This window comes from Erinaceus europaeus, chromosome 9, assembly GCF_950295315.1.
Source record: "Erinaceus europaeus chromosome 9, mEriEur2.1, whole genome shotgun sequence".
Lineage (NCBI taxonomy): Eukaryota > Metazoa > Chordata > Mammalia > Eulipotyphla > Erinaceidae > Erinaceus > Erinaceus europaeus.
Window position 1 is genome coordinate 29,943,281 of NC_080170.1, and position 26,740 is coordinate 29,970,020.

The 26,740-nt window shown below is 35.8% G+C and overlaps 1 protein-coding gene across 3 annotated transcripts in view; it reads left to right on the plus strand.

Moving 5' to 3' along the window:
- The window catches only part of XRN1 (5'-3' exoribonuclease 1), a 101,247-nt gene that overhangs the window by 31,287 nt on the left and 43,220 nt on the right, over positions 1-26,740 (plus strand). For all 3 annotated transcript variants that reach the window (XR_009551548.1, XM_060197563.1, XM_060197564.1), the window contains exons 17-27: positions 719-839; positions 934-1,032; positions 5,974-6,077; positions 10,784-10,915; positions 14,608-14,770; positions 16,784-16,897; positions 17,485-17,583; positions 21,270-21,385; positions 21,863-22,009; positions 23,918-24,007; positions 24,589-24,724. Coding sequence is in view for 2 of the 3 variants with exons in the window: in XM_060197563.1 (XP_060053546.1) it covers positions 719-839; positions 934-1,032; positions 5,974-6,077; positions 10,784-10,915; positions 14,608-14,770; positions 16,784-16,897; positions 17,485-17,583; positions 21,270-21,385; positions 21,863-22,009; positions 23,918-24,007; positions 24,589-24,724 (1,321 nt within the window). In the remaining variant the exon portion in view is untranslated. The remainder of the gene's footprint in view (positions 1-718; positions 840-933; positions 1,033-5,973; positions 6,078-10,783; positions 10,916-14,607; positions 14,771-16,783; positions 16,898-17,484; positions 17,584-21,269; positions 21,386-21,862; positions 22,010-23,917; positions 24,008-24,588; positions 24,725-26,740) is intronic.

The following is a 26,740-nucleotide window of genomic DNA, read 5'->3' on the forward strand; positions in this document are numbered from 1 at the left end:
CACAAAGACCTGTGCTAGAATCCCACAGTGACCTGCAGGGAGGTCATTTCACAAGCAATAAAACAGGTCTGCAGGTGTCTTATCTCTCTCCCTCCCCCTCTATCTTCTTCTCTCTCAATTTCTATCTGTCCTCTCCAAAAAATGGCTGCAGGAACAATGGATTCGTAGTGCACACAGAGCCCCAGTGATAACCCTGGAGGAAACAAAGAGAGAGGGAAAGATGCAATACATACTATAAAATGTTTTATTTCAGGCTCAGTCTTAATTCAGCAGTTGAACATGATGGTGTTTGCAAGCTGAGGCTCCAGATTCAATCCATAGTACAGCATATGTGAGAACTGAGTAATATTCTGGTCTCTATCTCTCATAAAAATAATTAATTCTTTTAAATAAAATTTTTGTTCTCCATTTTGAGTTTTGTAACATGGAGGATATGGAGATTTATAGTTATGTTTTGTACATTCCTACATTTTAAAAATAACATATAGCTTTGTTTTAAATTAATGGGGGGAAAATCTCTACTCAATAACTTATAGACATTGTGTCTGGAGAGATTCTGAGTTGTCCTCTTCATATTTTCTTTGTCCTAAAAGCTAAAAATATTTTTTTTATTTTAAAGCCAGGGTGAGACTATGCCAATTACTTAAGGGAATGTTGTAAAACTGATTGCTTACCATCTATTAACTTTAAATTAAATGTCTTGATTAATTTTTTTTAGGTATAAAGTAATATCACTGGATGCCTGGCGTGTAGACATAAGCAAGAACAAAATAACCAAGGTTGATCAGAAAGCATTGTATTTCTGTGGATTTCCTACTCTGAAACACATCAAACACAAAGTCAGTGGCTATTTAGATCAGAGCTTTTTCATTTTATTGAATGTTAGTGGTTATATAGAAAAATTAAAATTGAATTATCTGGTTTCTTTTAAAGTTCTTTTTGAAGAAAAGTGGGGTTCAAGTATTTCAGCAAAGCAGCCGTGGAGAGAACATGATGTTGGAAATCTTAGTGAATATAGACTCAGATGAACTTGTAAGTATTATAAATATGTTATTGTATATTATATAGATAGCTAGTGGTAATTATGAGTAAAAATTATTTCTAGCTGCATTAAATTTACCAAGGATGTATAGCTTATAGTAAGTCTGAATGTTCATAATGAAGATAAAATTACATCTATACAAATTTAAAAGATATGTATAGTTGTAACACAGTAAACAGACTTTTTTTAAAGGATATTAACTATATAAACTAATAATTAAGATACAGACCTATCAATAAAGAGAATAGATTTGACTGGATGATTAAATGAGACATTAGGATGAAGAATATAAAGGGAAGGGAAAGACTTTCTAGCTTAAAGGAGAAAATGCATAAGGAAATACAGTAAAAATAAGTGTGATGCCTTATTTCATTCCTTTCAACTTTTTTCTATGTCTGAAAGTTTCCTTAATATTTTTAAAGAGTAAATATTATATAATTGAGGAGAAGGAACAGATGAACTTGCAGTGGGTTTGTGTTGGGGAATTTTGAATGATAAGGTCGGAAAAGCAGAATTGGATCCTGAAAAACTTTGAATACCAGTCTAAGGAGTCAGAACTTTTAATTTTCTTATTATTGTGATCTTAAAGTCAGTTTTTTCATAAAGATTAATTTGGTGGCAGAATAAAAGACTAAACTGCAGTGGTCTGGGAGATGGCACAGTGGATAAAGCATTGGACTCTGAAGCATAGGTCCTGAGTTCAATCCCCGGCAACACATGTACCAGAGTGATGTCTGGTTCTTTTTCTCTTTCCCCTTCTATCATTCTTCATGAATAAATAAATAAAATCTTTAAAAAGAAAAAAAGACTAAATTGCACAAAAGAGAAGTGGAAGAAAGTGAATAATCCTGCAAGTTCAAAGCTTTTGGTTATAAAAGTGTATACGTTAGGGCTTAGCAGTGGCACACCTGGTAGACCTCACACATTACAGCATATAAGGATCCAGGTTCAAGCCCTGGTTCAAGTATAGATGACAAGGGCATAAACATTGGAAATAGTATTTGATTTAGATGAGCTAGGCTAAATAAAGTCAACAAGTTTCATCACTTTTTTAGGTATGAGATGAAAAGATAAAAGCAAATACTAAATATGAAACAGATATCTAGGCTAATTAGCTAGAAAATGGTCACTGTTTACTGGAATAAAGAAATTATTGAATTGTTGGTGTGGGGAGGATAAATGATAAATAATGAAGGAATTTTAAAGTGATACTTGGACACTTATAGTGGAGCTACACCACCAGCTTTTATGAATAAGAATCCCTAATAGATTTTAACCCTAAACCATTCATTTTTTAGACAATAGACTAACTTATCTTCTTTGTATTTAGAATGTACCCTTTAAAGAATGGAGAAAATATTCAGGGCAAGTAAGTAACCATACAGCTTGTGTGCCTTGCCATGCAAACAGAAGCAACCCTGGTTCAAGCCCTGGGAGTGCCATGGCGCCAGGAAATGTTCTGGTGCTGTGATTTCTCTCCCTCTGTCTTTCTGTATGTCAGAGTGGCCTAGAAGCTGTGAAGTGCACATGTGAGATCTTGACTCCATGAAAGTAAGAGCGGCAGAGAGAGAGATTACTTGTGTGTTCAGTTGATGAGGGCTGCATATAATCTGATACCTAGAGTTAGACCTTAGAGGGAGGGAAGAATTCTATAAGTCATCAGCAAAGTGGTAATGACTGAGACCTTGGAGTTCGTTTCCCTGAAGTAAAGAGACTCCGAGGGTTCAGGGTCTCAGCATGAGACATGGTTACAATTACAAAGGTTAGATAGAAAAGGAACCAGTAAAAGTTAGAAAATGACTTGTATGTTATATAGTATCATAGACTTTTAGAATAGGTTCCGTATACTGTACATACTTCCAGAACGGGGGGAAAAAATGTGAACTTTGTCCATTAAGCATCATTGTTGACTTTTGAGAATTTCATTCCAGTAGATGAGATGAAGTAGAAATTGAATTCCTAAGGACTAGGCTAGCATAAGGTAAAGGAAAAATTGAGGGGCAAGTGCTAAGTCCTAGTTAAGATGTGTACCATTACTAGAACAGAAAATAAATATGAATATCTGAAGCAGGACAGCCAGGGCATAAATCTTATTAAAAAAAAAAAAAGACTAGAGCAGGCCAGGTAGTAGTATATTCAATACACTTCACACATTCCATATTCCAGGACTCAGAGTCAAACCACTAGTCTCCACTGGTGGGGAATGGGAGGGTGGGGGAGAGCATAAGTGGCAGAGCAGTGTTGCAGGTCTTGTTCCTTCTCTCCCTCACACCCTCTATTAAAAGAACAAACCAAAAAATATTGCCAGTTGCAGTGGAATCATCATACTGACACCTCACTCCAGTAATAATCAACAGTCTACTGAAGGAAGAGTAGCTTGTCAAGAAAATCTTTGTGGAGATTGAAGAGATAACTCACTGGATAGTGTGCCTGCCTTGCCATACAAATGGCCCAGGTTTGAGCCCTGGCATACCACTTGGGAGTGCCATGGCCCCAAGGAAAGATTTGTTGCTATGGTGTATCCCCCCCCCTCCCTGAAAAGGTCAGCCCAATCATACTAGTTCTTTTGTTGTGCATGTTCTTATTAACAAACTTCTAAATATAGTAAGGTTACCCTAAGATCTAAAAAAAAATGATCATTAAAAAAAAATGACGGTCTCTCATTGTTAAGGGAATATTTGCTGATAATGATGATTTAGATAATAATTAAGCATAATAAACAAAAAAAGGGAGTGAAAGTTCTACTTTAAAGTTGTTGCCAAACCAATAGTAGTAATATTTTGGACCCAGATGGTAGCACTTCTGGTAGAGTGAAGATGTTACCATGTATGGGTTCAATCTTCTTCTCCCCATCTGCACTATGTCTCACATTATATCAAAGAAAAAAGGAAAAAGTAAAATGAAATTGCCATCAGGACTGGTGGAGTTATCTACAGGCACCTAGTCCCATTGAATAACCCTGGTTGTGGGGGACGGGGAGAAGAGAGTAGATACATAAAATTTTATAAGCGAAAGGAATTGTTTTACAAGTTACAAAATCCAATTTATTAATTTTACAAAATGAAGAGATTCTATGGAGTTTGGAGCATGCTCCAATTCACTTGAGTATTTAGCAGTAGGACTAGAACCTAGCTTTCTAGGGGAACATTATTTCTATAAATATCGGCTGTTATTATAAACAGTAATGCATTATAGGAAGTTTTATTCTATTTGATTTTACTAACACCTGTTTTCCTAACAAGTAATTTAATATAAGATTTAAAATTAGTTACTACCTCCAAAGTCCCAGGTTCAATCTCCCGCACCACCGTAAACAGAGCTGAGTAGTGCTTTGGTTAAAAAAAAAAAAGTGACTACACACTAGTAGTAACTGCCAGTACTGTTAAGAAAGAGGAGACTGATCTGGGAGGTGGTTTAGTGGCCAAAGCATTGCACTCTCAAGCATGAGATCCTGAGTTCAATTCCCTGCAGCACTTGTACCAGAGTGTTGTCTGGTTCTTTCTCTTTCCTCCTATCTTTTTTGATAATCAATAAATGAAACCTTTAAAAAAAAAAAAAAGGAAGAAAGAAAAAAGAAAAGAAGAAAGTGAAGAGAAAGTCTAGTAGTAGAACTGTGGATGTGTATGCCCAAAAGGTTCTCAGTTTGATCTCTGTTGCCACATAGCCCTGAGTGACTGTGCATTCTTGTTTCTCCTCTCTCTTTCCCTCCATCCCTCCCTCCCCCCTCCCCCCCCCACTAAAACAGTGACTTTTTTTTTTTTTAAGTGACTGGCCAGGCAAAATAGCTTGTCTGGATAGTGTGCCTACGTACGATCCAGGTTCAAGTCTGGCATCAACTGCTGAGGGAAACTTCAGTGCTGTGTTTTTGTTGTTGTTGTTTTTTTTTCCCTCCAAGATTTTTTCTGAGGCTCGGTGACTACAGGGCAAATCCACCACTCCTGCTAGCCACCTTTTTCCTTCTTTCTTTCTTTCTGTCCCTTACTCCTACCCCCGCCCTTTTTTAAAAAGAGGGGGTAGTGGTGAGAAAGAGAGGGAGAGAGAGAGAGAGAGGGAGAGAGACCTGCAGCACTGTTCCACCACTTGTGTGAGTAGTGATGCCCTGGTGACAACCAATAAAAAGTGAAAGCTGGAAAACTTCCTAGTGTAATGATATTCACATTGCAGAAAAAAATGCTTTAAATTGGTCACAGTGCTTCTGTAATAAAGAGGCTGCTAGAGGGAAGGTAAACTTTCACAGATTCATACTAAATTAAAGGGTTAATGAAGATAGATAAAAAGGAAACTGGAGGGAGTCGGGCAGTAGTACAGCGGGTTAAGCGCACTTGGTGCAAAGGGCAAGGACCAGCTTGAGGATCCCGGTTCGAGCCCCTGGCTCCCCACCTGCAGGGGAGTCGCTTCACAGGTGGTGAAGCAGGTCTACAGGTGTCTGTCTTTCTCTCCCCCTCTCTGTCTTCCCCTCCTCTCTCGATTTCTCTCTGTCCTATCCAACAGCAACGACATCAATAACAACAACTATAAAAACTACAACAGTAAAACAAGGGCAACAAAAGGGAATAAATAAATAAATAAATAAATAAATATTAAAAAAGGAAATTGGAAAATATGTTTCCAATGAAAGAAATAAACTAAAACTTGAAGAAAAGAAATACTGGGAAATGTATTAGAAAGAGAATAATTAGCAATGAAATTATAGCTTAAAACAAATAAAGCTAAATTTAACAGGTAGAATTACTTTAATAATAGAGTTGAGAAGAACAGATTCTACAGGCAATAATCGACTTGAGTGAACAAATGGCATTTTATGTTTTAATTTTTAAGACGAGGTCTTTATAGATGTTAAAAACACAGGCAGATTTTTAATTATTTAATTTTGCCTTTAACTTTTTCTCTTGAACCGATACATGAGTGAACTTTTCTGCTTTCACTTTCAGAGCATAGAGAATGTAGCTTCATCAGTGCTTGGCAAGTCTGTCTTTGTTAATTGGCCACACCTTGAAGAAGCTAGAGTTGTTGGTGTATCAGATGGAGAAACTAAGTATGTAAGACTAGATTTACAATTTTTTAAATTTGTGTTTGCTTTGCTACTTGATGACTTTTCTAGGTATATTTTTAATTGATATAATTAGTGTAAAAATACCTACACACTAGTACAAACAAAAGGCCTTCAACTTTAGAGATTTAAAGTTCAACCACTAATGGTAGCTTATTGTCTAGATGTTTGTATTATTTTTCTTTTTTTCTTTTCTTTTCCTTTTATTTGCTTGGAAGTTCTTTTCTATTATTTAAAATTATATTATTGAGGAAGTTAAATAGCTCAGTTGGATAGTGCTTTGCCTTGCATGAGACCCAGGTTCGAGCCTTAACCCTACCACATTAGAGAAAGCGTTAATAATGTGGTTTATTTTCCTCTCTTTGCTTCTCTGTCTCTGTATCTCTAACTGAAAATATTAGCTTAGTACAGTGAAGTCTTGGTGACAATAAAAAAATAACACATATTACTTAGATATATTTCTTTCTGACAAATATTAATAGCATATATAACTGTACCTTTATATAACATGGCTCTCCCAAGCCTCATTGAAAAAATCATACATATATATTTGAAAATGTATATGTTCTATTTTTAAAATTCTTAATGGTGGTCTAGCAGTGGTGCACCTGTTATAATGCACACATTACAGAGCATAAGGAATCAGGTTCAAACTCCCACTCTCCACCTACAGAGGGGAAACTTCACAAGCTATGAAGCAGTGTTGCAAATCTGTCTATATCTGCCTTCCCATTAATTTCCCTCTATCTCTATCAAAAAGAAAAAATAAAATAAAAAGATCACTGTGTGCCATGGGTTATCATGTAGGCACTGAACAATAACCCTGTGCCACAATCCCCAAAAAAGTTAATTTGTTTTCAAATTAGTTACTGATAGATAAATTACTCTTTGTGATCATTTACCTTTATTTATATCAGTGTGGTCTTTTATTTTTAATGTGGTCTTTTTTTTCCTTCTTCAATTTTCCATGTTTAGTACTTTCCAAAGCAAGTTTAGTTTTTAGAGAAAATAAGTAGTTGTTATGACTTCTAAGTTGTTACATGTTTAAAAGACTGTGTGTGTGTGTGTGTGTGTGTGTGTGTGTGTGTGTGTGTGTGTGCCTGCCTGCTCATGACAGTCATAGTTTTCCCTTTTTTTTAGTAGGACAGAGAGAAATTGAAAAAGGAGGGGAGAGAGGGAGGGAGACAGAGAGACATCTCCAGTACAGTACTTGCTTAACCAGGTGTGCCACTGCCTGGCCCTCCAAAAGACCTTTTTTTTCCCCCTTAATTTTTAGTTATAAAGTGGAAACACTGACAAGACCATAGGATAAGAGGGGTACAATTTCACACAATTTTCATCACCAAAACTCTGTGTCCCATCCCCTCCTGATAGCTTTCCTAGTCTATCCCTCTGGGAGTATGGACCCAGGATCATTATGGGGTGCAGAAGGTGGAAGGTCTGGCTTCTGTAATTGCTTCCCCGCTGAACATGGGCTTTGACAGGTTGATCCCATACTCCCAGCCTGTCTCTCTCTTTTCCTAGTGGGGCAGGGCTCTGGGGCAGCAGGGCTCCAGGACACATGGTGGGGTCCTCTGCGCAGGGAAGTCCAGTTGGCATCATGGTGGGGTCTGGAACCTGGTGGCTGAAAAAGAGTTAACATATAAAGCACAACAAATTGTTTACTAATCATGAACCTAAAGGCTGGAATATTGCAAATGGAGATTTGGGGTCTCCATTTTGGAAATAGCTAGTAGGTCTATTTTAGGTATATTCCGAGGGTACCATGACTTTACTATTTTTTGCCTGAACCTGACATCTGATATGCAGGTGGACCCAAGTTACTGTTTGGGGAGATGATGTCATGGCTGGAAAAAGGGCTAGAAAGCTGGATCAGGGAAGAGAGTAGCTCCCAAATATGAAAAAAGTATATAAATATTGTTGGCTGTAAACCCCATAGATTTGATTTAGAGCCCATATTCAGCATATGAGCCTATGTAACCTCTGCATCCCTGTAGGTCCAAACTAGCATTCTGTATTTATGTGTAGGAACGTTCCAAGTTGCAGCTATTTCAGGACCTGTCTTCCTCAGATGGTAGATAGTTATCCAACCTCCCTTCGGAAGATGGAACATTCTCTACTGTTGTTGATCCACATTGAGAGCAAGGTCCATTATGCTGTTTCTGATGGAGCTGACCAGTGACAATGGAGAGAGGGATCTCTTCAAGGTTTAGGCCCAGCATGTCTATGTGGGAATCCCAGGACTTCCCGACTAGGGCTCCAGATGATGGGGTGGCCTGATAGTGACTAAAGGGTCATCTTTAAAGTATGCCAGTCTCTTGCCCTTATTCAGCTTTTGCAGTCCTTACTTTGATAAGGTTAGGTTTGGAGTGACTGAAGGAAGTATAATAGGAAGTAGGTGAGGAGGGTATCTGGGTCTAAGTAGAAGCTATTTCATTAGGTACTTTTTGGTGTTTTTTTACGTCTTTCTACTTGCTTGCTTCATTTATTGACTCACTGCAAACTATTGTAAACTTTTGCTTTCAGGTATATGTTTTGCCCTAGTTTATGAATACATATGTATGTATACCCTATCTCATGGAACCTGGCATATATCTAGGTTTTGGGGCTTTGTTAGGAAGTGAACCACCTGAAATGGAATTAAGGAGTCCTAAGAGAAAGGAAAGTTCTCACCTAAGTAATGAGGCTAAAGGGTTAACATTCCACACCTAATGTCTCTGGACACAGTTCAAAGTGAAGCATGCCGAAGTGGTTCTTGTTGCATTGATTAGGTTGGGATCAGCTGATGCAGTATCAGTTGGTATGAATTGAGAGAAGCATGTGGAAAAGTGAGCCCCACCCTAGAGGTTCCAGGACTAAGGGAAATATGGACTTTATAGAGGAAGCAGTTCCTGCTGTCTCAGGGTTAAAGAAGGCAATAGTTATTGCTATAATCAAATTATTTGGCAATTGGGTTAACTAAAAAATCCCATTGTTAGGATTTGCTGTATCATACAAGACCTCACCGTAATTTATGTCCTTTGATGTTATTTATATATAGTTATATCCTATAAAGTGATGCCACCAGTTGTTTCTGTTCTCCCTGGTCTAAACTTTTAGGAGGGTCACTATTTCAAAGAACAAGTCATTGTTAGAAACGTATTAACAATTTGAGCCCACTGTGAAAATTCAGTTCACCAAATTGAAGTCTTAAGTGCTTAGTTTGAAGGAAATAACTTATACTCAGCCTATGGTCTGTGCATTAAAAAGTTTGAGACATTCAATCAATTTTCCCCTTTCATATTAATTAAATAGTGATGTAAGAGACTGCAAGTTAATAGGAGTGTACATCAATACCATTCCTACCACCAAAGGGCTGTGCTCCATTCCCTCCCCCCTCCCCCCAGTGAAGCTGAACATCTACTTTCACCCTCCACCCAGAGATTTTTACTTTAGTGCCCTACTCCCAAAAGACCTTTGAAAACTTGACTTAAGTTTAGAAATTGAGAGGGTCCAACCTTTTTGCTCAGATCTCTTGCTAAACTATCAGAATTTTGTCCAGTCTTGAATTTTCTTGATGAGAAATCAATGCCAGTATGACTTTTTCTTTAGATATTTGTTTATATGTATGAAATCTTGAAATTCAGTTTGTCAGTATTTTCTCTTGTGAATTGTGTTTTGAGTGTCATGTTTAGAAAGTCTTTACATAGAACTCAAATTTTGCCTCCTCTTATATTAAATAAATGATTTGTTTTTAATTAGATTTTTATAAGACATAGGGTTTCAGTCAAGGTTTATATCTTTGCTATGAATATTCAGTTGTTTCCCCTCCACTTGTTGAAAAGAAAATCCATTTATTTGAATGTTTTGTCAGCCATGGGTCTGATGTAGGTCTGCTTTTGGAATCTCTATTTTGTTCTATTTTCTGTATGCCCATTTTTATGTCAGTACTATACCATCTTGTCACTCTAGCTATGTAGTAAATCTGACACAAGGTAGAGTGATTCTATTCACTTTAATCTCTATTTTTTAAAAATTATTTTCTGGGGAGTCAGGTGGTAGCGCAGTGGGTTAAGCGCATATGGCGTGAAGCATAAGGACTGCCATAAGGACCCCGGTTCAAGCCCACGGCTCCCCACCTGCAGGGGAGTCGCTTCACAGATGGTGAAGCAGATCTACAGGTATCTATCTTTCTCTCCCCCTCTCTATCTTCCCCTCCTCTCTCCATTTCTCTTTGTCCTATCCAACAACGATGACATCAGTAACAACAACATTAATAACTACAACAACAATAAAAACAAGGGCAACAAAAGAGAAAATAAATAAACAAATATAAAAATTTATTTTCATATTTTTGTTCCTTGCCTTTCCATGTAAGTTTTATAATTAACTGTTCTATGGCTACAAAAAAAATTAGGAAGTTTTGGGTAAGATTTTATTGAGCTTATATGTTTAGAGAGATTTGACATCCTTTCTGTGTTGGGCCTTCTGATCCAAATTTATCCTATTACACTATTTGTATCTTTGATTTTGCACACAGTGCTTTTGTTGTTTAACAGGTAGATCTATTCATGTTCTATTACATTTACATCTGAGTATTCAAAAAATTTTGGAGCAACTTAGAAACCTCATTTTAAAAACTCACACTGCTATAACTTTATATTAAATGATAAAATTGAGGAGTAATGCAATTATTACTTTTAATTTTTAAGGTTTTACTTGGAAGAACCTCCAGGAACACAGAAACTCTATTTGGGAAGAACAGCACCTCCATCTAAATTGATCCATCTTGGAGACAAGGAACAGTCTAACTGGGCAAAAGAAGTACAAGGAATTTCAGAATAGTGAGTGCCATGAAAAGTAACATCATAAAAACAGAATCTGATTTTAATGGTTTCATCCCTAGCTTATTTTCGACTTACACAGTAGTCACTGAAAACTCACTACATCTTCACTTAATAGTGTTAAAAATAATAATAATGATGAGTTCTAGTTTAATAATATCTATTTGGCAGCAGCTATAGCTTTGCCCAGTTTCTAGGTTAAAAATTTTCATGAGGGAGTCGGGCAGTAGCGCAGCAGATTAAGTGCACATGGCGCAAAGTGCATGGATGCGTAAGGATCTGGGTTCAAGCGCCTGGCTCCCCACCTACAGGATGATCGCTTCACAGGCGGAGAAGCAGGCCTGCAGGTATCTATCTTCCTCTCCCCCTCTGTCTTCCCCTCCCCTCTCTATCCTATCCAACAATGATGACATCAACAACAACAACAATAACTACAATAATACAAGGGCAACAAAAGGGAATAAATAAGTAAAATATTAAAAAAAAATTTTTCATGAAATTAGGGGCCAGGTGATGGCATACCCCACTGAGCACACATGCCACAATGGGCACGGACCCAGGTTCAAGTCACTTGTCCCCATCTGCAGGGGTAAGCTACAGAAATGGTAAAACTGGGCTGCAGATATCTCTCTTCTCTTTCCCTTGTCTGTCACCCCTTCCTCTCTCAATTTCTTGCTGTCCTATTGAAATTTATAAAGAGAAAGAAGAAGAGGGGAAAAAGTAATGTGGCCACTGGGAACAGTGGATTCCTCTTGCAGACACAAAAAAAATGAGTAATAACCCTAGTAACAATTAAAATTTTTTTCATGAAACTAAAAAACAATTAAAAAGATACCATCCCTTTATACCCAGAGTAACAGTTAACATGTTTATTGCAGTGTATAGTTATTTTTATTATCCATAAATTCACTGCATTTCTTAGCCACATGTAAGTATTAAAAATAAATGGGGAGACTCCCTTTCACTCTGGTCCCACATAGAAAATAAACCCTTTCAGGAGTCGGGCAGTAGTGCAGCGGGTTAAGCACAGGTGGCGCAAAGCACAAGGACCAGCGTAAGGATCCCAGTTCAAGCCTCCGGCTCCCCACCTCAGGGGAGTCGCTTCACAGGTGGTGAAGCAGGTCTGCAGGTGTCTATCTTTCTCTCCCCCTCTCTATCTTCCCCTCCTCTCTCCATTTCTCTCTGTCCTATTCAACAATGACATTTGTAACAACAACATTAATAACTACAACAATAAAACAACAAGGGCAACAAAAGGGAATAAATAAATTAATATTTAAAAAAAAAGAAACCCTTTCATGTAGTCTATTAGCAAAATGTAAACTTTTAGAAGGGATATAGACTACAACACTGGCTCCTAAATAGTAAAAATATACAGGAAATACGAAGAGAAAAAATGTCCCTGCCCCTTGGAAATTTAAAAGTATTTTTCTAAGTAACTGTATATTTTATTTAATGAGAGCAAATTTAGAAGGGAAAGAGATCAGAGAACAGCTGGATCATATGTGGTACTGAAGACTGAATCTAGGGCTGAAGGCTTATGAAGCATTTGGTCTATTCACTGAGCCACCTCCCTGACTGAAAAAAATAACTCTTGTTTAAAATAGAGAGTGAAAGACATCACAGCACCAAAGCTTCCTTTAATTTGGTAGGGACTGAGATTCAACCTGGCTCACATAGCAAAGCAGCACACTACCAAATATAGCAAGCAAATCAAGAAATGATACCGGGAGGCTGGGTGGAAACGCACAAGGTTAAGCACACATAGTGCAAAGTGCCAGGACCTGAGCAAGGATCCTGCTATCCACCTGTGTGTGTGGAAGGGGAGGGGGGTTGCGTTGCAAGTTGTGAAGCATGTCTGCAGGTATCTGTCTTTCTTTCCCCAATTTCTCTTTGTCCTGAACAGCAATAACAGTAACAACAATGGAAGAAAGATGGTCTCCAGGAACAGTGGATTTGTAGTTCAGGCACTGAGCCCCAGTGATCCCCCTGGAGACATGAAAAAAGAAAGAAAAGAAAAAGAAATGATACCAATAGGGAATGGGGGTGGGGAGAAAGCACGGGGCTAGGGAGACAGCATAATGCGTATGCAAAAGACTTTCATGCCTGGGACTCTGAGGTCCCAGGTTCAGTCCCCAGCATCACCATAAGCCAGAGCTAAGCATTGCTCTGGATGGATATTCATATTCTCTCTCTCTCTCTCTCTAAGATAAATAAATAAATTAGATATTAAAAAAGGAAAAGACATTATCTCAGAAAGCCTCTTACAGTCTCTTTTAGCCACTTTATATGACTCATATGGAATATATATCTTTTCTTGACATACTTAATACCATTTCCAGTATTCCTCAGTGTTATTACATATAGTTTATTTTAATAATGAATACAACACAGTTGATCCATTATGCATGAACATTTCAGGTATTTATTGTTAGGGGTTTTTGGTATGTGTATATTTCTGTATTATTGTTAGGTGCTTATCAAACAACTTCAGAAGATAAACTTATGTGTAGCTTTCATAGACATACCAGAAAGATTTACAAATTGATTCTGTTGATTTACATTCCAACAACTGTTAATAAAAATTTCTGTTTATTTTCTTCAATGCTTCTATTGTTATCCCTTTTATTTTTACCCATTCTGTTCTAGCTAGTAGTATCTCATTTTTATTTTGCATTTTTCTGCTAAGTAGTGAAATTAAACATCCTTTCATGTTTACTGTTCTGTTGATCATGCTTTTGTGGGATGCCTACTCAAGTAATTCATTTTTTTTTTTTTTTTTTTTTGTTATTCTTGATAACCTTTCACTTTTTCACTTGAGTTTTTCTTACTAATTTATAATAGTATTCTCAGTTTCAGGGGGAAGCCATAATGATTCACCTTTAAATATTTCATTTTTAATGGTCATGCAGGGGATTTAACCTGAGACTTTGGAGCCTTAGGCATGAGAGTCTCTTTGCAAACCATTGTGCAATGTACCCTCACCCTAATTATGACTTCTGTAAACTGTTTTCAAATTATTATTCTTTATGAATTTAAAAGCATTTACTTACAGTCTTGATTGGTTAGGAGCTTTTTATTTTATTTTATTTTTGAGAGTCCAATGCTTTATTCAGTGTACCACCTCCCAGCACACAGGAGGTTTTTTGTTTTTTCATTAAAATGTACAACTGCTTTTATCAGATTTGTTTTCTGTATCTGTCAAAGTGACCATGATATTTTTATGTTAACTGAGGAAGTGTGTTGATTAAATGTTAACCTACTCCTTGAACTTCTAGAGTAAGTTTTATTAGCTGTGATGTACTTACTAGATGATGTATTTTTTGTTGTTTTGTTACAGCCATCCAATTTCTTTTAGCTATCTGAATTCTCATTTAACCTCACAGGCATTGGGAAAGGTATCCACAATTAAAGCAATGAGCACAGAAAGTCTTCAGTTAGGATTTTATTGTAAACTGGTCATTTGAATGGTGATGCAACGTATACATATATATATTTTTAATATTTTATTTATTTATTAATGAGAAAGATAGGAGGAGAGAGAGAAAGAACCAGACATCACTCTGGTTCTAGGGATTGAACTTGGGACCTCCTGCTTAAGAATCCAGTGCTTAAGCCACTGCGCCACCTCCTGGACCACAGTATATACATATTTATATATACCTAAACTTCTTTTAAATTTTTTATTTCAGCTACCTAAGAAGAAAAGGCATAATGGTAAATGAAACATCTGCTGTCGTGTATGCTCAATTACTCACAGGTCGTAAATATCAAATAAATCAAAATGGTGAAGTTCGTCTAGAAAAACAGTGGTCAAAACAAGTTCTTCCATTTGTTTATCAAACTATTGTCAAGGTAAGTGTCCATCATGCATCAAGTGTATCTTTTATTATATTTTTATTCAGTGTAAGTCCTATTAGTGATTTAATAATGATTTACAAGATTATAAAAGTTCAGGATTATAGGTCCATATTGTATCTACTACCAAAGTGCTGTGCCTCTTAATGTACAGTATTGCACATTGAATAATTTAAAGGCTATGTCATTTTAACATTTATAATAAAAGACTAATTCAACAGTTCTTAATGGGAACTTTATTTAATAAGCATGCAAAATACTATACGCAGGACTAGTGAAATAACTTTTGGTTGTGTGCTGCTTTGGCAACCCAGGACCTACCCCCTTATCCTTGAAGGAAGTTTCTGTGATGTGGTCTTCACTCCTTGAAGGAAGTTTCTTAATGTGGTCTTCACTGTCTTTGAAGGAAGTTTCTGTGATGTGGTCTTCACTCTCTTTCTGCCTCTCTATCTTTATCTTTTTTTTTTTTTTTTTCTCCAAGAGGATTTTTTTTTTTTTTTCCTCCACGGTTATTGCTGGGCTTGGTGCCTGCACCATGAATCCACGCTCCTGGAGGCCATTTTTCCACCTTTTTGTTGCCGTCTCATTGTGGTTATTATTGCCATTGTTGAGTTGCTTTGTTGTTGGATAGGACAGAGAGAAATGGAGAGAGGAGGGGAAGACAGAGAGAGAGGGGGGGAGAGAAAGATAGACACCTGCAGACCTGCTTCACCGCTCGTGAAGCAACTCCCCTGAAGGTGGGGAGCCAGGGGCTTGAACCAGGATCCTTACACCGGTCCCTGCGCTTTGCGCCACATGCGCTTAACCCACTGCGCCACCGCCCGACCCCCCTTTTTTTTTTTTAAAAAAAAAAAGGCTATTACATACTCAAGCACTCACTATATATCTAAGTCTCCAAAAGAAAACTCCAACATTATTTTATGTGTATATCTGAAATGAGTCTCATGAATGTACGATTTCACCATTCCTGGACTTCTTTTCCTTCTTAGGCTATTTTTTAAAGATTATTTATTTTTAAGCAAGTAATAAGGAACTGTTCCTTACTCTAACACATGCTATGCTAGGGATTAAGCTCAAGACCTCATATTCACAAGTCCTAAATAGACAGCAGAGCATCTTAACTCCCCACCAGTGCCATGACATCCCTCATGTGGTGCTGGGGTTTGAACCTATCCCTTATATGTGCCACGGCACTCAGCCTATCCAGTTATCTGTATCTCCAGCCCCAAACAGTAATGCAGAAACTCTTGTGTTTTTAGATTTTTTATTCTTCAGAAAAGCTTATCTTAAATTAGTAAATAGTAAACACTTTTCTGTTTGTAATCTTAAATGTGAAGGAAAAATTTTAACTTTCAGAGAACCATAATTTATTTTTTAATTCAACATTAAAATATACCTTTGAAATCAAACCTTTTGTGTTAAGTAAAATGATTGTTTCTAAAATACGTTTAGAAACAAAAATTTTAAAGCTGGTAGTGATCCCACAATTTGGGGGATGCAACGTAGTGTAGTGACTGAGAGCACACACTACAGTGGACTTCACTGTAGATCCCTGAGCAAGATTTGCTCCTTTTCTGTGTCTGAGGTTCTTCATTTGTACAATGGGGCTAACAATGGATTCTGCCACAGAAGTTTGTCTTGAGGATGAAATGAAGTAACAAATGTGTGAATCATGTTAGCATGCCTATCATACAAACACTTAGTACATTTAGCTACTACATTGTTATGTGGAAAACCTTTGCATTTGACATTTGAAGAGAGTGTGGTCATAGTCTCTAACTAAGTAACTAAAACTTTCTTTGTATTTAATTTCAATTTTAATTTTTACCAGAGCACTGTTCGGCCCTTGCTTATGTTAGTGTATAGGAAGGAACCTGGGACCTCAGAGCCTCAGGCATGAGATTCTTTTTGCATAACCATTGCACTATCTCCTCTGTCTCCCAGAAAGTGGTGTGCAATTTATAGAAATTTTAACAGTATTGATTTACTTTTATATTTCATTTCACATAGGACATTCGTGCTTTCGACTCACGTTTTTCCAGTATCAAAACATTGGATGATTTGTTTCCTCCTGGAAGTATGGTCTTTATGATTGGGACCCCCTACTATGGCTGCACTGGAGAAGTTAGTTCTAGTCATCATTAAAATTACATTTCTTTCTTGTTTTTCATAAGTATAGTCATTTAACGTCTCTTCATCTAGATTTAAAATACAATTTTGAAGGGAAAATGAAAAAAAATTCATCTAACTTGTGAAAATATTTGACTCTATATTTAGTATTGAGCAAGCAAAAAAGGAACTGAAATTCTGATTCCTTTTTTATTTTGTTAACTGGAATAATTCTTAATAGCTATCTTATAGGGTTGATTGGATTTCTAAGTGGGCTGATGTTTCGGAGTCCTTCAGTTTTCATATGGAAAAAAATACATGAGAATATAGAAAGGCAGAATACAAAATAGACCTGTTGGGCAGGTTAAAAATCTGAATAAATGACCAGCTGACACTGAAATAAAGTGATGATTTCTGAAATATATATTTGTAGACATATATTTGAACACATATATACATATATATTTTTTATCTATCTCTACTTGCTCAAAAGGATAAGAAATAAAACATTGTATGTCAAAAGTAAAAAACACTGTCCAAAAAAATAGAAATATGTAGTGAAAGACTAAACACATTGATTTTTTTTTTTTCTTTCCTGTAAGGTTCAGGATTCAGGGGATGTGATTGCAGAAGGTAGGATTCGTGTGGTTTTCAGCATTCCATGTGAACCTACTCTTGATGCTTTAATACAGAACCAGCATGTAAGTACCAAATTCATATTATTTGACTTCAAATTAGTAAATTTTAAAATATCAAATTAATTTTGCTACCTTCTTTGAATTTATTTCAGATATTTCATCTAGAACTGATTACATCCTAGAACTATTTCATTCAGAATTATTAAAAATAACTAGAATATGCTCAAAACTTTTAAACCTTTCATAATCAGAGTCAACATTTTTAGTGACAGATAACAAATGGCCCTCCTGTAAAGGTTATTTTTTCAAATAACACAAAGTTCATCCTCTTTTTTTAAATTTTTTTAATTTGTTTATTATTGGATAGATACAGAGAGATGTTGGGGGAGATAGAGAGACAGAGAGACACCTGCAGCCCTGCCTCACCACTCATGAAGCTTTCCCCCTGCGAGTGAGAGCCAGGAGCTTGAACCTCGGTCCTTGTGCACCAGGGTGTGTGTGCTTAACCAGGTGCGCCACTGCCTGGTCCCAAAGGTCATCCTCATAAGTAAAGACTGAGGAGATAGGATAGCATAATGGTTATACAAAGAAAATGTTCATGCCTGGGACTCCAAAGTCCCAGGTTCAGTCCTCCACACCACTGTAAGAGCTTAACAGTGTTCTGGTTAAAATAATAATGATAATGAATTTTTTTTAAAAAAAGATGAATAGTTCTACAAAAAATATTGAGAAACTATTTAAATTCACAGCATCGTTTTGCAGATGTCTACTGCACTCCTTTTATTTTACCATGTTAAACTAGGGAGAAGTACCTTATATCTATCAATATTTGTTTACATAATGAACTTGACTAAGAAAAATTCACAATCAACTAACTTTATCCTATTATATAACAGTTATTTTCTCTAATGTAAATCTTAAGGCTTTTTATCACTGAAATAAATTTAAGGCATTTAGATATCAACATGACCATAAGGAAACATCATGAAAGGCAGAGAAATCCTTAAAATCTTTATTTATTTATTTATTTATATACATTTTAATTTTTTAGGAGCAATATTTTCTAATATTTATTTTCCCTTTTGTTGCTCTTGTTTTTTATTGTTGTAGTTGTTGATGTCGTTGTTAGGACAGAGAGAAATGGAGAGAGGAGGGGAAGACACTGTGGGAGAGAAAGACACCTGCAGACCTGCTTCACAGCCTGTGAAGCGACTCCCCTGCAGGAAGGGAGCTAGGGGCTCAAACTGGGATCCTTATGCCCGTCCTTGGATTTGCACCACCTGCGCTTAACCCGCTGTACTACCTCCCAACTCCCCTTAAAATTTTTATTATCAGGTCTCTTGAAGACAGAATTTAGAAGTATGTTCAAGAAACCAGGAGACTGGCTCATTAAATAAGGAAGCCAAAAGAAAGCTCAATTTGGGGTATCATTGGAGGTAGAACAACTTGTGCTCCTTCATCCTTGCTTTCTTCTAAATCTAGAAGAGTCTATCCACTCCTAGTAAATAGAGTTGATAGTATACTTTCTTTCTCCTTAGATACTTTCTTAACTGTTACTCAAGTATACTTTCTCTATCCCAATTATTCTCAGCTTTTTATCTGAGATTTTCCAGGACATCTGTGATTTATTCAAGCTAATTTTTAATTATCACACAGAGTTTCTCAAAGGATCACTGTTGGTGTTTTGGATAATTCATGTGTTAAATAGGATTTTTGTGGGGGGCTGGACAATTGGCATCCTTTGCCCCTCAATACTAAATGCCAGTAGCCTAAACCAATTGTTGCAAACATAGTGTGTCCTTGCACAATTCTAGATGCTTATTAGAAAAGGGATGGTGCTACTTGTGATAGAAAACTGCTGCCAGGAGTCGGGCAGTAGTGCAGCCGGCTAAGCGCAAGTGGCGCAAAGCTCAAGAACCGATATAAGGATCCCGGTTCGAGCCCCCAACTCCCCACCTGCAGGGGAGTTGCTTCACAGGCGGTGAAGCAGGTCTGCAGGTGTCTGTCTTTCTCTCCCCTTCTCTGTCTTCCCCTCCTCTCTCCATTTCTCTCTGTCCTATCCAACAACAACATCAATAACAACAATAACTACTACAACAAAACAACAAGTGCAACAAAAGAGAATAAATATTTTAAAAAATTTTTTAAAAAAGTGAAAACTACTGCCATAATTATTCTTTCTTTGTCTTCGAGAACTACACTTCGTATTACTTCTAAATCTTACCATGTTATTGATGAAAAAATTCTTTACTGGCCTACTAATGTATTTTATTAGTGACATTATATTCCAGGCCACCAAAACATCTGTGTCTATTTAGGAGTCATTATAGGAATAATCATTTTTTTTAAGTGCCTAATTCCTTAGCAGTCTCTGGAAACATTGTATTAGTAATGAATTATGAATATAAAAAATTTAAAACTAAATAATGAATATAAATTATCTTATGATTTATATAAATGTGAGTATAACATCCATACAAAGTATGTTATTATCTACATACTGCTAAGAGTGTGTAGAAATATACCCTAATTTGTACAGGGTTTATGAATAATTTCCTTCCTAGTCACAAAATTATGTAACCTGGAGCTGAGGAAATAACACAATGGATACACAAAAATCTTTTCTTTTTTTCCTAGAACTGGGTCGTTATCAAATCATTTTATTTATTATAAATCCTAAGTTTTGTTTTGTTTTTTTGCCTCCAGGGTTATTGCTGGGGCTCGGTGCCTACACCACAAATCCACTGCTGATGGCTATTTTTTCCCTTTGTTGCCCTTGTTGTGGTTATTATTGTTGTTGTTATTGATGTTATTGGATAGGACAGAGAGAAATGAAGAGAGAAGGAGAGAGAGACAGAGTGAAAGACAGACACCTGCAGACCTACTTTATCGCCTGTGAAGCGACCACCCTGCAGGTGGGGAGCCGGTGGCTCGAACCGGGATATTTACGCGCGCTTAACCCACTGCACTACCGCCAGACTCCCACAAAAGACTTTCATGCCTAAGACTCTGGTCCCAGGTTCAGTCCCTGGCACCAGCATAAACCAGAGCTGAGTAGTTCACTGAAAAATAAATAGATAAATAAAATTAATTTTTAAAAACATATATATAATTTGATACTTTTACTTTCAGACTGCCTTCATAGTTCTTTAGTTACATTTCATAGTAACACTATATAGTTACATTTCATTGACTGTTTAAACTACAAGCCTAAACAGGTCTGTATAATAGTACATATTAAGGGAAGTAAATCTATATCCACACCTGAAGGACACTTTTAAATTTTACTCAGAAGCTATTTTGATGACATATTCATGTTTTATTTCAATGTAAATAAAGTCAAGGCTTCATTTTATCCCAGGTATTTGCTAAGCCATGCTTGGAATTTAAAGAGTACCTTTACCATTTAGTACTTAACAGTAGCTTATTTGTTGACACCATTTCCACAAACTTCACATTCCTCCTCTTTCATTCATCGCTGGAAATTCTGTCCACTAAGAAGTGAGAAGAGAAGGAAAATTTGGTCTGTACATTCTTTAAAAAAAAAAGAGAGAGAGAGAGAGAGAAGTAGAAGAAGAAAGAAGGCGGGGGAGATGGGTTGAGGAAATGGATTAGATACTTTTGAGAATTTTTATATTTCAAGAACACTGATTAATGATGTCTTGATTACCATAAGGTTTTAAAGGTAATCAAATAACATTTAATGCTTTGTGTTTCCATAATTGACCTTTTTGTTTTTATATTTAAAGAAATATTCTATAAAATACAACCCAGGATATGTGTTGGCCAGTCGCCTTGGAGTGAGTGGATACCTTGTTTCAAGGTTTACAGGAAGTATTTTTATTGGAAGAGGATCTAGGAGAAAGTAAGTTTATGTTAGAGAAATTTATTAAAGTGGCAGAAAAAAGTAAATGATAAAAATAAAATGGCTACTATTTCAGTATTTTATTAATTGCTCTGAATTTTCTATAAAAATTATGCATAAGTTCCTGATGGTAATCTTTCCTCTAAATGGCATATGTTGTAGGTGGTTGGAAAGACAGCTCTTATTAGCAGCTAACAAATTGAACCTTGAAAAAAGGTATCAGAAAGTGTGTGTGAATCCCAGTAATATATTTTCTTGCACTCTCTTATTTTATTCTCCTTCTAAATATATAATATATGTGTTTTATTAATTGGGTTTTAAAGCCTTTCCTCTAGTTTTTCAATTACTGCTACTTTGGAAGTATATCATGATATGTATAATAAAGAGTAGTTAAAACAAAGCTTTTCTAAGAATTGAAAGCAACGCTTTTATTCTTCAAACAAAATTTTAAAATGTGTATATGTGGTTTAAATTCAGCCCTCATGGAGACCATAAAGCAAATGTGGGTTTGAATCTCAAATTCAACAAAAAAAATGAGGAGGTACCTGGATATACTAAGAAAGTTGGAAGTGAATGGATGTATTCATCTGCGGCAGAACAGCTTCTTGCAGAATACTTAGAAAGGTGAGTACCTAGCAAGATTCTGCCAGATACTTGAAATATAGGAATATCTTCACTAATTTGCCCTATCAATAGCAGTTTTAGAAGAAAAAGTGTTTTCTATAGTAAAATGTAACATTTTACAAACTTTCATTTGTGTCATGAAGCATCACAACCATTAGCTGAAATAAAGTAGAAAAATAATGTAACTAATGTTTCTTAAAATGAGTAAGTGTAATGAGAATTGGCCTCCTTTTAATTAAAATGTCCCATATCTTGCTGTCATAAATTACTGTTTTGCATACTTGTATCAATAGTAAGAGGATTGGTATGGATAAATAAAAACTGCTCTTGACATAGTGGATTTTCCTGATTCTTAAATATCCTTGACTTACTCAGTTTTATTGCTAAAATTATATAAATAATTAGCATGTTTTAACTTCTCATTATATCTCATTATAACAATGAGAAAATTGTACCAAGGTTAAGGGAAGGGTTACTCTACTTTGAGATGTCTGTAGGATTTCTTGAGAATGAATCACACTCACTCTACCCAAGTCAACTTCTTTTCTTTCCTCCATCTCTCTCTCTCTCTCTCTCTTTCACATATTGATTCCACAGGAACTCATTAATAAACTTCCTAAATTCTTATCTCTATGTCAGAGTTTGTTTCTTAAAGACCATATATTTCCTAATCTACTTCCTTATGAAAACTTTTCTAATTAGTCTTATTTTTTTATTTTTTAATTATCTTTATTTATTTATTGGACAGAGACAGCCAGAAATTGAGAGGGAAGGGGAAATAGTGAGGGGGAGTGACAGAGAGATACCTGCAGCCCTGCTTCACCACTTGCAAAGATTTCCCCCGGCAGGTGGGGAGCAGGGGCTCGAACCTGGGTCCTTGTGCATTGTAACACGGGCGCTCAACCAGGTGTGCCACCACCTCTCCCCCCTTCAGTAGTCATATTTTTTTATCCATTCTGTGGTTTCACTATGGAACCTCCTAATGACCCACCTCTTATCCTAATGGCTTACCCACCCAATTTCTTTTGCCAGGTAGATCTCAGACTAGAGCAGCCCCTTTTCATCCTCTCTAAAAGATAAACTACAGATCATGTGCTGAGGTGGATGTGAGTAACCACCTGATGGTCTACTGACTTATAAAACAAATTTTCAACTAGAATCCTACTTATCTTCACCTGTAGCAGTTAAATGTACCTAAGACCCTTAATTCCTGAGTTTATACAGACTTCTATTCAAATGAATTTGTTCCTTTATAGACTTAGCATCTAAAGTACAACGTACCTGTCAGACTGGCTAATACTTACTCATCCAGATTTAGGAACTGGAAATAGTTTCTAAAACTGTTAATAACTCATATAAGCTATCAGATTCTCTGCACCTTCCTTCATTGTCTTTCTAGGTCTGTGTCCTTTTTTATGCTATTCTTTTAGTGGATTGAGAAGAGGGTGCAAGTAAAAGTAAGCACATAGGTTCGCTCTGCTATGTATATATTTGATAGTACTGCACTATCAAGGAAGCTGTATAGTTGTAAGGAATATCAAAAGAAAGTATATTTTTGCTTTATGGTGGAGTGCTTTGGCTTTATTGTGAAAATTACAAAACAATTTGTAGATTTTTTTCCCATTTATCTCCAGATAATATGATCTAAGGGATATAGAGATTCAATAATTAAACGTTTGTAAGTAGTTGAACTTTATGTGTTTTATGAATTGAATTATTTCTTTTTTGGATACTGACAACTTATGAATACTTCCCAGTATTTCTATCTAATATATGTACAAATAATAATGTGTACAAATCAGTCCTGTTTATATTTTCGTATGTTCCTTAGGATCCAATATATTTAATAGGAAGTATATGTGAATTAGCATATAATTTTTAAAACAATATATTTTGTTCTTTGACTAGAGCTCCAGAACTGTTTAGTTACATAGCCAAAAATAGCCAAGAGGATGTATTCTATGAAGATGATATTTGGCCTGGAGAAAATGAGAATGGGTAAGCAAAATTTATGATATTTATTGCCACATAGTTTAGCTTAAAAGTTTTAGTGATAGGTGACAGCAGCTAGTTTACTGAGATTTTATGTTACTTGGGGGGAGGGGATTTCTTTTGTTTTTACTTTAAGCTCTTAGTACAATTTTAAGAATTTTTTTTTAGTATTTGTTATTTATAGAGACAGAAATTGAGAGGAAAGAGGGAGATAGATAGGGAGAGACACCTGCAGCACTGCTTCACCACTTGTGAAGCTTCTCCATTGCAAGTGGGGGCAAGGGACTTGAACCAAGATCTTTGCACACTGTAACATGTGCATTCACCAGGTGTGCTACCTCACAGCCTTCCTCTTAACACAATTTTTATTTTGTTAAAGTGCTTTAAATTGATTTTTAAATGATTTTATTACTGAGAAGCATCATTATTTTAGGTTTATAATAGGCCCTCATTAGCTCTCATGATTATTGATTATGTATTGATGCCTTTTATAATTTATAGTTCTCAGGAAGTTTATACCAATTCTTTTATATAAGTCTTCAAGAGGTTTTAATCAACATGGAAAAAAATCATTCTTTTTAATGCAGTGCTGAGAAAGTTCAAGAAATTATTACTTGGCTAAAGGGACACCCTGTCAGTACCTTGTCTCGGTCATCCTGTGATTTACAAATTTTGGATGCAGCCATTGTTGAAAAAATTGAGGAAGAAGTAGAAAAATGCAAGGTATTAGTCTTCAATAACAAAGTTTTTTTTCTAAGATTTTAAGTTGCGTACACTATATATATATATATATATATATTTTTTTTTTTAATATTTATTTCCTTTTGTTGCCCTTGTTTTATTGATGTAATTATTATTGTTGTTGCTATTTATAGCGCCGTTGTTGGATAAGACAGAGAGAAATGGAGAGTGGAGGGGAAAACAGAAAGGGGGAGAGAAAGATAGACACCTGTAGACCTGTTTCACTGCCTGTGAAGCAACTCCCCTGCAGGTGGGGAGCAGGGGGCTCCTTAACCAGTCCTTGCGCTTAGCACCACTGCGCTTAACTCGCTGCGCTACCGTCCGACTCCCTGCACTATATATTTTACAAGTAGTTTCCTTGTGTTTCAAATAAATAAAGCATACATTCTGATTCTTTTAAGTTAAATATCCCTATAGCATAAAAACTGTTTCAAACATTTCCAGTGGTCGTTAATAAGTTTATCTGAATAAATATAAATCCACTTACATATAAAGAGCTATGAAATTGAGATTATATGTCCTTGAATTGTTTCTAGTCTTAGTAGTTAATATTTTGTGATTTAAAAAAAATTTTTTATTCTATTTTCCACAAATTTGCCTTTTCTTACAAACTTGCCTTCTTACTGAAATGATGTTGCTCTGCTAACTTAATTATTTGAACTAATAAGAGTAAGCTATAAATTTTGTTTTGAAGTCATCTTCCCTTATTCCCTCTTCAGTCTTACAACTATAGGAAAGGTATAATTTTGTGAATCAATATTTCCTTAATAAAGTGATAACTATAATATTTAGCCTTTTAAGTCTTATCTCCTCATTGATAAAATGTGAATAAACTTATACCTACCCCAGAGACTGATCAAAAGGATCAACATAACTAATGCATGTAAATTCATTCTAATAATATCAGGCTATTATTAATGCTTTATAGTGCTTACCTAATATTTTTATTAAATTCTTATTTATTAAATTCTTACATATTCAAGGGCTATGAGTACAGTACAGAAAGTCAGCACTAGGTGACTCTTTGCTCTTTAGGAAAAAATACTAGACTCAAAACCAAAAGTTAGATTTTTTTTTTTTTTTTTTTGGTCGTTGATACACACAACAAAGGATAAAAGGCCCTTACTTATTTTAAATTTGTCTATCTATGTAAACTCTTATTTGTCCACCATTATTTTGAAATGAAATTTCCACTTATTAGGCATTTATAATTTTAGGTTTCCTAGGTGTTTTCTTGATTGTTTGTTAAGATTTATTTATCCATCTACTTCTGATAGAGGCAGAGAGAAAACAAAAATAATACAGAGCATCACTCTGACATATGTGACGGTGGGAATTAAATTTGAAATCTCATCTTTGCAAGTCTAGCACTCTGGCCATTGTACAGCCTCCCAGAATATACTCTTAATTTTATTTTACCCCATTGTAATATCAAACTTTCTAAAAACTTTTATACAATTTCCTCCTTATAAGATGATGAATAGATATATAAGGGATAGTCCTTTATTTTTATTACATTGTATTTAATATTAGTACATATAAATTAGACATGATTTTTTTAACCTGCTAATGTATCAAGGAGGTGTAGTTATTAGTGGCCGTTCTATGCTATTAGAGTAATAAAAAGAGGATAAACTGAGAAGTAATCAGAACATAATTTAAACTTCTTAATGCAAAATTGTTAAAACTAGTCGCTACTAGACACTGGTTCTCAAGCTCAACTGACTAGCACATTCTCAAAATTCCTAAGGAAGTTTTTATTTTGTTTTATTCATTTTTAAATTATTATTATGAGAGGAAGGTCAGAGCACCATTTTTTCACATGAAGAGTTATAAAACAAGCCTAGGGTTCATTCTGTGTATGGCATACACTTTATTACTGAGTCACCAACCAGGCCCTTAAGAGTTGTTTTTAAAAAACATATTCTGGATTTTTACCTCAAGAGCAGTACTTTTCAAACATTAGTGTGCATTGGGCTACCTTGTTAAAGTACAAAT